This window comes from Blennius ocellaris (genome assembly GCF_963422515.1).
Source record: "Blennius ocellaris genome assembly, chromosome: 3".
Lineage (NCBI taxonomy): Eukaryota > Metazoa > Chordata > Actinopteri > Blenniiformes > Blenniidae > Blennius > Blennius ocellaris.
The window spans coordinates 28,307,457-28,320,158 of NC_137652.1; the positions used below are offsets into that span (position 1 = coordinate 28,307,457).

The 12,702-nt window shown below is 45.7% G+C and overlaps 2 protein-coding genes across 5 annotated transcripts in view; one reads left to right on the forward strand and one right to left on the reverse strand.

Moving 5' to 3' along the window:
• Positions 1–2,438: 2,438 nt before the first annotated feature.
• aanat1 (arylalkylamine N-acetyltransferase 1) lies at positions 2,439–4,843 on the forward strand (the record flags this gene model as incomplete). Its single annotated transcript, XM_080494235.1, has 3 exons — positions 2,439–2,589; positions 2,790–2,944; positions 4,538–4,843. The coding sequence occupies 3 exons, from the start codon at positions 2,439–2,441 to the stop codon at positions 4,841–4,843; spliced, it is 612 nt and encodes a 203-aa protein (XP_080350361.1).
• A 905-nt stretch (positions 4,844–5,748) lies between these two features.
• LOC308128591 (inactive rhomboid protein 2-like) overlaps positions 5,749–12,702 on the reverse strand; it is a 40,287-nt gene continuing 33,333 nt past the window's right edge. For all 4 annotated transcript variants that reach the window (XM_080494209.1, XM_080494210.1, XM_080494208.1 and 1 more), the window contains exon 18: positions 5,749–7,777. In XM_080494209.1, coding sequence (XP_080350335.1) covers positions 7,346–7,777 — 432 coding nt within the window. In that variant the 3' untranslated portion in view covers positions 5,749–7,345. The remainder of the gene's footprint in view (positions 7,778–12,702) is intronic.

Consider the following 12,702-nt stretch of genomic DNA (forward strand, 5'->3'; position numbering starts at 1 on the left):
GTACAAGCTAGATAGGATTAAGATATGACTGATAGTGATTAGAGAGCTGGAACCATGAGCAGCACACAGCAGTGCTGAAGTTTCAGCAGTGCAGCTCCGACACAGTCCAGCAGGACGGCCGGCACTGCTGGAACTAATTCAGCCAGAAGGAGCTGGACGAAGGAAGTGACGTCATTTTGTTGGGCAGAACCCCGCACTGCCCAACTTTCTTCTTGTTCTTATGGAGTGTGAATCGGCCTGAATCCTCTTACGAGATCTGGAATATAAAGCGTGGAGAAACTCTGCTTGAAGGGACAACGGACCGGTAATGGAAACCACCTTAAAGGTAAGGTGACTCAGGTGATTAGTGGTGATCGAATTTGAACGAATCGTTCAAAACCCGTGAGTCACTTTACTGAACGGTGATTCACGAGTTTTCACTTCATTAACTCGTTCACTGAGTCATTCTTGCTACAGCCTCCAGCCGCAGAGAGGAAAATATAAGTGTCACTGTTCTGCAGCTCGTCTAACTCCAGAGAAAAGCAGCTGTAATTCTAAAAGAGCTGCTAAAAGCAGCGAGTCGCCGAGCCGCTAACGCTAGCTGCTAAGCACAGCAGCTTCCGGCTCCTTACATTCACATGAGGCTTTCAGCAGCTCCAGTCAGCTTGTCGGTGAAGTTCAGCACGAATCACTGAGTCACCTCGTTTCCGTCGTTCAGCTCGCAGCCCGAGTCACTTTGAAACTCGAAAGACTCGTTCACTGAATCGGTCAGCAGCACTTCCACTGTGTCGTTCACCTGGTGAGCGGTGAGGCTCCGCCCCTCCCTCACCTGAAAATCTGCAGCGGCGCTCCACTCAGAAGGTTTCTGAGTGACGGCGGAGAAAAAAAAACACATTCTTTGTTTCACAAAGCTTGTAGAGATAAATACATGAATAATACATGAATAAATACACAATAAACACTGTTAAAATATGACTGTAGCGTGTATTGTGTTACATTTAATATTGCCCCCTGTAATTAATTCTTCCCTATGAACACAACATTATTTATTGATACTAGTAAAAAAAGAAAATCAGAATGTTGGAAGAAAAAAAACTATAAAAACATATGTATGCATTAATATATACTGTATATCTGCCATTCTGGATGCCAGGTATTTATTCAGTTTAATCATTTATCTAATTTATTTTCTGATTCAACTAAACCTCAGAAACAACACACATAATCTAGAATAAGGAGACCAGGATCACTAAAAACGAGTGTTTACTTATTGTTTATTTTCCTCACAAGTGTTTCAGCATTTTACGATGAATACATGATTCTCCCCCGTGGTTCATGTCACAGTTCAGCCTCCAGGTCCTGGAGCGGGTGGAAATAGTGCGCAACTGAATCAAATGACTCAAATGACTCAGACATCAAGCACAAGAACTGTTTACAGACAAGACAACTAGAATGCACACTTGATCACTGGACAATAACTGGACACTAACAGAACAACTCAGACATGGAACAATACCAGGTAACCAAGGCAACACGTAAACACAGTTATGAGGAGCACTTCCCATGATCCTTTGCGCTGCTCCCCCTCACTCCTCAGCGGTCTCTACAATATTTCACATCACATTGGTGGGTCAGAATCACAGATGATGGGATGATATGACAATGTTTCTCCCAGTGCTGAAGGTCTGGCTGGTTTGTGTAAGGTCAAGAGACGGCGGCCAAAACAACTGATATAAACAAAAAAACAAGATAAGAATAGAACACCGATCTTTTATTTATTTAAAAACAACCAAACATTATCTTTTAATCTGGTTTGGCCAAGATCCAGGGTGTAAACATGTCTTCTTCTTATCACACAAAAGTAGCCGAAGAAAATCTAAACATATATGAATGAAAGTATATGAAAATGAAATAAGAGAAGGAGTTCTCAGGATGGCCCAGTCCGGCAGCGCGTGCTTGAATTGGCCCCGACACGCTGCAGTCAGAACGGCTCCTTTCTTTCTCAACAGCCTCTGCTGTTCCTCACTGCTTTAATAACTCGCTCTTCACACTGAGGCGCCAACGTATGATCTCTACGATCCAAACCTGCTGCTGGGGTGCACGAGACCGGTAATTCTCCACACATGGAGCCCCTCCTCTCCCCTCCCTCCCCTCCCTTCCCTCCCTCCCCTCCCCGACCCCGGGTGAAATGTCTACTGTTCAACTCACTGAGGGAAGTGGAGGGTTTGACCATCCACCGCCCTCGCGGATTATCAACAAGCGCGCGGGTATAAATACCGGGCGGCGTCCGGGTCCCGGCTCAGTCTCCAGCGCTGCGCTCTCACGCACCTTTGTTTTACGCACAGGCCAGGCCGTCCCGACGGGGGTCCGCCGGAGGAGAGACGCAGTGAGCCACCCGCTTGCCTGACTTCTATAACCGCGTCGTGGGTTTTTTTTTTTCCGACAAGAGACGTTGAAGCATGTCGGTGATGAGCGCCGCGCCGCAGTTCACGAAGCCGCTCCACATGCGCTCCCCGGGGCCGCGGGGCCGCAGACACACGCTGCCCGCCAGCGAGTTCCGCTCCCTCAGCCCGGAGGACGCCATCAGCGTGTTCGAGATCGAAAGAGAAGGTAAACAAATATTTCCATCTAATTATTTTGTTCTTAAATGTATGATTGGTGTACTTTTTACGCGTCGACGTGAACGATTACAGATCGTTTCTGCGCCTTTACGCACGCAGAAAGACCAATTGTATTTCAGTTTTTTTTTTTTTTTAAGACATATATCATCACTTGTATTGAGCTGCGTCTCCTCCTAATTGCCCCCGCAGCCTTCATCTCGGTGTCCGGTGAGTGTCCCCTCTACCTGGACGAGGTGCGTCACTTCCTCACCCTGTGTCCCGAGCTGTCCCTCGGCTGGTTCGAGGAGGGCCGGCTGGTGGCCTTCATCATCGGCTCACTGTGGGACCAGGAGCGGCTTAACGCGGTAAGACCGGGGACACACCTGGACCGCGTCACATTTACCACCGGGCGGTGGAACAACAGATTACCGGACAGATTCCAGAGCGCATTTATCCGGAAATTCAGTGGCGATAAATGTCAGAGATCGTGTTAAAAATCCCACCAGAAATACAGCGACAGGCGGGAGTCAGGGTCAGCAGGCCGGTGTCGGGAAATCACGGGATAATACGACTTTGTAGGAGTCAGGAGAGAAACGATATCCCCTGGAAATCGTTTAGGAAATATAGATTGAGAGAGAATGCGGTTGGTGCGTGTTTGGGGTCTGCAGGTCAGGACGACAGATTTCAACAAACTTCCACCTGCAAATGAAATCAAACTGTAAAACTTCCACGTGTATAGCGCACTTCTAACACTTTTCATTGTATTCCTTAAAGTTGTAGCTTGTATAAGTCATAGAAACAGAACATTGCCCCTTTTTGTGTGATTTTAAATAAGAGCGGGAAAAAACAGTTGAAGCGTTTCTATTTTCATTTTCACGTTTACCAAAAAACTGATTTCAATTATATTGTATTTTTTACAATGCACCTCTATTTAAATGTTTTGTTTTGACACGCGCCCCAATGATAAATGAAAAAGCAGAACGTCACAACTTTCATTGATTCTCTTAACAACAAATATACCACATGTATAAAATCAAAAGTAAAACGTCATCCATCCAACCTTTATCTCTCTAGCTCATTATTTTAACACAAATCACTCATTTATGCATATTTACATGTTTATTATAGAATGAACCAGTTACATTTGTTCAGAATGAAGGAAAACTGCAGCACGATAATAAACATGAGTTCAACCATAGGAGCAGAGTGGGGCTGAAAGATTTTCTTTTTTTTTTTTTTTTAGTCAAATCCCGAGAAACAAACAAACAAACTACTAATTAAAATTATTGAGAGTAATTCGACCAGCTTTTTCATTGGAAAGAATTCAATTTCTTTTTATTACAAATTTAACTTTAAAAAAGAATATAGAAGCAACTTGGCAATATTACGGCACTTTACTCCCATATGAATGTGCTTGTATTGATTTTGCCATTTTAAGTTTCCAGCTTTGTTCCTTCAGTTGAAAAGCAGTGTCGATTTTGAATTACGACTTTAGATGAGTTTTACAGACCGATTCCCTGGAGCTGCATTCATTCCTTTCACACGTTTCCTGATTTGTCACTATTTTGAGATGTTTGGCACTCAAAATGCTCACAATTCTTTTTTTTTAATAGTTACATTCAGAAACTGAAACTCTTTTTTTACTCAAGCATTTTGTGTAAATTCTTGAAATGTCTTTAATTAAAGCGCAGCCAGGGTGCAACTAATCCACACAAAAAAATTGACATCACTAAATAATAACTGCAATAAAAGATATTGAAGCAATAGTCAACAACGGCATTAAAACGGGATAAATTCTAAACAATTCACAACATGAGAATGTTGAGCAGAGAACAACTTAGTGACAAAACAAACCAGCCAGAGGAAGTTGAATCTTAGGAAAGCGAACGCAGAAAGACGTCCAGACTTGAGTTCTGAACCTTCTTTCCTCACGCCTCCGCTGCTTCTTTGCCCTGCAGGACGCCATGACCCTGCACAAGCCGCACGGCACCACGGTGCACATCCACGTCCTGGCCGTCCACCGCACCTTCCGCCAGCAGGGCAAAGGCTCCATCCTCATGTGGCGCTACCTGCAGTACCTGCGCTGCCTGCCCTACGTCCGCCGCGCTCTGCTCATGTGCGAGGACTTCCTGGTGCCCTTCTACCAGAAGTCGGGCTTCAAGGTGCGGGGCCCCAGCCAGGTGACGGTGGGGCCGCTGACCTTCATCGAGATGCTGCACACGGTCCGGGGCCACGCCTTCATGCGCCGCAACAGCGGGTGCTGAGGAGCGGGATGGACCTCGTGGCGGCGGGAAAGCGGTTTTGTTGTGCGATCGGCGATCGTCACCAAGAGGGAAAGTCGCCCAGCGGGCTGGAAGAGACACTGCAGATCTGGGCTCTTCAATAACGTCACCGGAGCAACGAATGTAAACACTGAAGAAAACAAAGTGTTTGTCTGGGTTTTTTTTTCGTAAGAAAGTTTTAATTATGTTTAATTTGGATAAATGCTGGACATTTATTGATCTTACAGAAGAGGGATCAGATGCCTTTTCCGTGTTTTGCACTGTTTTGTTTGTTTGTAAACACACCAGCAGGACGTGTGACTCCAGATGTTTAGTTCAATGTTCTCACAACTTGTCATTCTTTTAGTTGGTTTATTGGAACATCCAGTTCAAACCGTGTGTCCTTGATAGATCCGCTCAGAGATGGTCACCACCTTTGCCTCCTACGTTCTTGAATCAAGACAAAGTTTGTTATTTTTTGGGGTTTTTTGTATGTTTGGTCCAAATTATAAAGGTTTTATTTTCTAACTGGCTTGTGTCTGTGTTGTCTGATTTGCATGAACACGCCCACACTCACTCTTGGGAGGTTTTCAGCAATCCTGGAAATGCTGGCGTTACCAATGTGTCCCTGTTTGTCCTGTGATGTGACACTTAGACCGGGAAGTCGGCTGGATGGAGGGATAGAGGGAGGGATGGATGGAGAGATGCATATTGTTGGAAGAGCATGCAAATTGCACAGGAAGGCCTAATGGGAGAACATGAGAGAAAAAGCAGTGAACAAGGAAACAGGATACAAGCAACAGACTCACAAACACGACACAACGCAGGTGAAATGAAAGGGCACTCTGACCACGGTTTCAACTTTATTTCAAACTTTCCCTTCTTTATTAAACAGTAAAAAGGGTGAAATCATTTGGTCCCGATGCAAACGCTGCAGTGTGACGGCTTCCTAGAGAAATGTTGGTGGACGGGGATCGTTGTGGTTCAGCTCAAATACTCACATGCAGCCATATCAAAAGGCACAGTAAAGAGGTTTTCCTAAAATACACACACACAAAAGAAAAAAACCCCCATAGCGATCGGTCATTCAGTCTTCATGTTTCCAAAGTACCGCGAAGCACCGGGGCAGCTGCTTCAATACAGACGTGATCAAAACTGAAACAAATGTGACTCTTGATTGTCGAAGGCGTCCCCCCCCCCCCCAAAACAAACTAACCCCAAATCATGAGCATTAAACAAAGGAAACAGTAAAAAGCGCGAGGATTGTTACAGTGGTCACATTGTCAGGAACACATTCACACATCGACACGAGCAGTCGGGGAGCTCAACGACCGGACAGTGTTTCTAAAACCAGCTGCAGAGGACGGAGCTTCCAACCACCAGTCCTTTAAAAGACCCATCTCAAAGTCCCACGCTGAAACGCATCGCTCCACCGTCTGCTTTCACAATAAAATGACACAAAACCTTCTTTATCCCAACAAAGAAAAACCAAGGTTTTGGTAAAGCTGCTCCTCCTTTAGGCACGGCTGTGGCGACTGATCGGTCCGAAGAGGCTGAGGCGGGTTGGAACCTAGTCAGTGCAGGAGGCTGCACGGCCAAGTGCCGGTGAGACGGTGGTGAGAAAATAAAAGCAGCAGGGGGAAAAAAAAAAAGTTGCTTTGGTACAATTTGGTCAGGAACATGGAGGTGGACGGAGAGCCGTGGGGAAAAGCAGACATCTTGGTAAAACGGCATAGTTTGATTAAGGCAACAAGTGGTTAGAGAGACGCTTTGCCTTATTTCACGCCACATTTCCCTTTACGGGTTCAGCCACACAGTGAGTACTCATGCACGTGTTTGGCTCTACAGCAGGGGTGTCAGAGGAGCCGGCCGGGCCTCATTTACTACTTTCCACCCGCGGAACATACAAAGAAAACTTGAATTAAGTGCAGCATGGAAGGCGAGCGCCCAACATTTGACTTTGACTTTGTCTAAACTGAAGAGAAGATTTCACATCTTTCAGCAGAATTTGCTAAATTAAGTGCAGAGTTGGATCATTTGTTGTATTTTTGGACGCAACAAATCTCAGAGAAAGAACTAGTCAGTCCGTGACTGGTGGGAATTTCAATGCAATTTGAACTGGGAGAGATCATGAAAATCATCATTTAGAAACAAGTTCCATCTCCTACTTCTACGGACTGAAACAAATGGAAAGAGTTGAAAAGGTCAGTGTTTAAAGGGGAAACGCGGCGTTTTGTTACCGTCGGGCTGAACTCAGGATCAAATCTGGACCAGAAGTTTGACACGTCTGCTCTCGAGAACATCAACACTGACAGACGAAGACGGGGAATCCTGCACAACAAACCACGAGGAGGAGAAGTGACTGGCAGCTGTTGTAGTGTGGAGTCCGGGGGTGGAGAAAATGTGTGTGAGGAGGAATCCCACAAGTCTCAAGCCTGTGTTTCCTCCCTGCTGCTTGTCCGTCAGGGCTAAAGGGAACATGGCTGATTGGTGGACTGCGGGAGGCTAGTGCACCACGTGGTCGATGTCGTGGTCAATGTCGTACTTCTCGCAGAACTTGCTGGTGAAGGGCAGACAGGTGAGGTGCTCCAGCCAGTGCCAGTTGATGGGGTAAATGTAAAACCAGACGATGAGGGAGGAGAAGAGGCCGACGTAGGCCAGCATGGACACGAAGATGAGGATGCGCTTCCGGTACTTGTCGAACGTCCCGAAGGTGACGTAGGGCAGGAAGGCGAAGGAGAGCAGCAGGCCGCTGATGAAGCCGAAGATGTGGGCGATGTTGTCGATCCAGGGCAGGAGGCCGCACAGGAAGAGGAAGAAGACGATGCCCAGCAGCTTGAGGAAGGCCTTCCACGGCTTCTCCAGCACCTGCCAGCCCTGGAACAGCTCCACGAAGAGGCAGGCGAGGAGGCCGAACTGAGAGCCGGCGGGACCCACCTGGACAAAACCACGCCGTGAGGAACGGGAACAAAAAAAAAAACCAAGGAGACACAAGAAACTGTACGTTCAACGTGCAAAAAGCCTCCATGGACACGTGCTTGATGAGCTCGTCAGGCGGGGTGGAAGTAAAAAGCACACATCCTGCTTACTGGGGTCTGAGTCTCTGCTCACATGCAGGTCGCAGCATCAGGCTCAAACTGGAACACGCTTCCTGGGTTAAGTGGTTATTTCATGTCCAGTATTGATTTTCTCCAAAAGGTGTTCTCGTGTCTATTCGGCTGTTTTCTAACGTGTGTCATCCGTGACGTGCACGGCTCGGCACGGCTGATTCAGGTCTTAAATGTAGGAATAATTCATGTTCAGCCTGGAGGTTTTCTCCAGATAATCCAAACAGAACAGTCGATTTCATTCATGTCTTGTACTCTGATGGTTTGTCCATCATTTTCCTCCGTCTCGTCTCGTCCTCAACGTCTTGCGGGATCATTTACCCTCTCAGTGATCATGATGGAGCCGAAAACAAAGTTTGATTTGTAGGTTCTTACATTGTTGGCAGTTACAAATGTAAGATGATTAATATGAGCCGTTTACAAATAATACGTTTTTAGGATAATTCCCTAAAAATGTGATTTTCTCACTGACACATGGCAGTGACGGTAAGACGGGAGGATTAGTTTACAACAGATACACACAAATATTTCAACAGAGTATCTTGATCACCAGGAGCTGCCAATGTAGTACTTATTAGTAAGTAACAATTATTAAAACGCTCTTTTCAATGAGATCTAAGTAGTTAATGGTTAATTTTACTCCATTTCTGTGCCCATTTTATTGTGTGAATTACAAATAAACTCAGAGACATCTTGATTAATTGAGGTCACTTGGTAAACTCTGTGCTTGCAGTGAAGGTGTAGATCAAATATGAAAACGGTGTGTCTCCTGCTGAAGGGGAACGAAGGAATGGCGTCGGGGTCAGGCAGTAGATGTGAGCAGATTAGAGTGACGTCAAGGCTGAGTTTGGACGCTTGTCCCGGTCGGAGGCAGATGGCTAATCTGTGAAGACGTTAAACACCCACAAACAGAAAGAGCGCGTGGCACTCCAGCCACACGCCACACGCACTCCGCCCACACGCGCCTCACATGAGCCACGCTCGCCCGCCGCAGGACGCCAGCGGGTCAAACGTCGAGCAGCCAAAGTCAACGTAGCAAGCATGTTGATGTTTGCTTTGTCTTTGACGTCTTGATGAAGTGAAACTTTGTGTGGGGAAACATAAAAGTGATTTCCTTTCATCTGATTTAAAATAAATAGATAAAAAGATGAAAGCCCTGGGTTAGATGGAACACTAACCCATGGAAAAAGATCGGTCAATAATTGGCGAGAAAAACCGTCAGAAACTCGGATTTCATCGTCAGATGGCAACTTAAGAGTCACCAAATAACCGCAAATGCAAATACATGGCCAGTGGGAAGAACCCGGAGTACAGCGAGGCCAGGTTTACATGTACCCGGGTTTTTTTACTAAAACAGATATTTCCCCACGACCTTTACAAAAACATTTCATTGACCCAGACCCACATGTACAGCTGGTCCAGCGCTGCTCTGAGCAGCCACACCTGTAGGGGGCAGCGTAACGAGAAGCATGAAGCCAGGGTCTCCACCGTGGCCGGAGTTTACAGGAATCATCGTTTATGGTGAGTCCTAGTTGCGTTTATATGTAAATGCAGGCAAACAGAGAAACATCAGAGTTTTCTCAGATACCTGGGTACGTGTAAACATAGCCTGAGAAAACCCACATATTCACCGGGGGAAAAACATAAAAGTTCCGTAACGAAAGGCTGTCAAGACCAACTAAGACTGGGACCGGGGATATTGTGGCTATGAGGTCAGAGCGCTAATCATTACACCAGTGTTTTTCAACCACTGTGTCACGGCACACTGGTGTTTCCGCGAGATCTAGTCAGGTGAGCCGTGGGAAATTATCCAATTTCACATTTTTTTCTATAAAAACATCATGTATAAATACTCTTCACCACTAGATGGCAGCACAGAACTTTGCCAGTGAAATGGAAAGTGACAGACGTCAGTGTGGTTCATCTCCACCTCCTGCTACCATCTTGTATCAAAGTACTGTGTCAGTGACAGTGATGGAGAAGTTTTTGAAAAGGAAGAATGTGAACCAGGATCTCAGCTCTTCATCCATCAGGTCCAGGTTTCACACTGAGGGAGTCACTATTAAAAAAACACATTGGGAAATACTTTTTTTTCTGTATTTATTTGATTCCCGTTGATAAAACTTTGATGAGAAAGACTTTATATTGTTAATAGAGGCTACAGAGTTTCACATTTTAACATTTTCGGGTGGTGGTGGTGTGCCTCCAGATTCTTCCAAAGAAAAAAAGTGTGCCTTGGCTCAACAAGGTTGAAAAACACTGCGTTACATCAGTGAGTCTGAACTTCTCCAGTTCACCTCCGAGGCCCAGGTACTTCACTAACAATCGTTTTAATCATACTGACCAACGCCATTCACACTAGATGTGCAGGTGAAGCTGCCATACTTGTTCACTCTGACTACATGAAGAGGTTTCCCCGGGTGGCAGGCTGGTATGTACCACACCGTGGTTCTCTCTGGTCACATGGTTCCTGTCACTGCCTTCCCAGACAGACTAACTGTCTTTCTCCGTCTAATACTTCCTGGCAAGTGACGCGCATATAATCTCTTCTTACGATTCCAAGTATCCCAACATCTCACTATGAAATGTGAGAGCACCGACGGATTTGAGACTCTATATTGTCAACATGCAGAATTCAACTGCACAAGTATTTATTCCCTCCATCTCATCCCCTTAGAATCTTCCATGACTGGATGCAGGTAAAACCAAGGACGGCTTGCTGGTACAATCCGATTCCAGCAGTGGAAAGCAGCTAGAATTGGATTGAGCGCCACTCAAGTAGTCACATTTGCTATTTTAAATAAAGAAAGTCACTTGAATAGTTCCAACTCCACTTGCCTGAACCTGCAGCTGAGTTTTGTACTTCAGTGGAGAGAGTTCTCACCACCCCAGCCACAGTTGGTTAAGCAGTTTGTGCTGGAGCCGCAGGGGCTCCTTCACTTAACAGTTAAAGGATAATCTACTTAAAGCACCTCTTTAAGTGGATTGACCGCTCCGTGTTGTGCCTTGCATGTGCTTCCTCTGGTTATTCCTGGTGTGTGAAGGCCTGTGAGCTGGTCGCTGACGAGGAGAGTGGCATGGTGGGATTTCTGGCTCCCACGTCACGCCACCACTTTCCAAGCAGACGGACGCAATTAAGCTCGGCGTCTCTTGGCGTCTCTTGGCGTCTCGGTGACATCAAGAGACAGATCAGAGCAGATTTGACATGGATTCCCTGCTCTGCACTCGTAGGGTAGCTGCTGCTAATTAGAATGGACGGCTGTCATCAGTGACATTAAGGGAGAGAAAAAGGTGAATGAAGGTCAAAGTGATTGCTTTACATGTGCAGTTTGATTGCGTACGACGTGACAGAGGAAGCGTTTCATGATTCAGGATGAACCTGCTCAGCACCAGCACACCAGAGGCATCAACAGACAAGTGTGTTGTTGTCACAGACTGTAATCCCGTCCACCAAGGCCTTTGTCAGAACCACACAATGGCATTAAGCTAATCTCTCAACGGGGGGGAGTGGGCTACACGGGGACACCCCGGAGGAAAACAGACCTGCCAGTAAACAAGTAGGTAATCCAGACTGGACTTTTTCCCCCCCACATGCACAATCATTCCCTGCGACATTAAACATGACATACAAAACAGGCAAAGTTGTACATGAGAAGAGTGACACTGCAGGAGCGCTGCTGATTTTTCAGGTTTTAGAAATTATGGTTCATTTGTCAAATGTTCATCCTGGATTTCCCTCCAATTTGTTCTCGACATAAACACATGTCTCATGTGGGTTATTTCTAAAAAGGAAGATACAAACAAATAAGAGCATTAACCTGATCAAAGCCTTTTTCAGAACGTACATACAGGACCTCAGACAGACTATAGCTTCCGCTGAGTCAGCAGCCACTTTCTCTGTCACACTTAATCTTAGCGGCCAAGAGGATTGCTTCAGATTTCCATCAGCCCAGCGGAGTGGATTAATAATGCAGGTGTGCTGTAGCATCAAGCATCAAAGAGCAAAGAGATAATGTAATCATTCATTTGTGTTATTTGTGCCACAAGAATAAAATGTCCTGACATGTTGATTTGTGTTGGTGACTTAAGCTCATTAATTGTAGTTGTTGCAACAGGAGTGTTTGTTTGTTTTCTTCCCCGTGCTGAGACACTCAGGTCGGCTCTGCTAAGCTCCAGCAGGAGAAACTCTCCTCCAGTAAATGAGCTAAGCTGAGCTGAGCTCAGCCTGGGAGCAGGAACAGCAGGTGAAGAACTGGAGTTAAAGTGAAAAGGTGGACGGCGTCTTGACATTTCAGGGTCATTTGGAGCAAAAGCACAGCTAAAACTGGAGTAATCAAGTGTTTACTTTGCAATACACAGAATAAACCACGGCGGTTTGTCAGTTGGGAAGTATTGTCAAATACATCGATGGAGTAGAGGTTTGTATGATGTCACTGTGAAGCCTGGCTTTGAGCAGCGGTGAGGATATCTCAGTCTGGAAGTGAATGTGCATCAAAGCTGGAGTGTGTAAGTAACACGGGGTCAAATGCTTCTTTTGACAATCTTGACCGAATTCATGAAAACAAATTTGTAGTATAAACGTCTAAACATCATAATATTAAGTGTTTAATTGTGTATGTGTTGCTACAGGCGTATGTGTCTCACATGGATGTGCATGGAGATGTCGTAGAAAAATCATAGAATATATTAACATACAGTTAAACACTGTTTGTTTGCAAATTGAGTTAAACTACGAGACACAACAAGTTTTGGTCA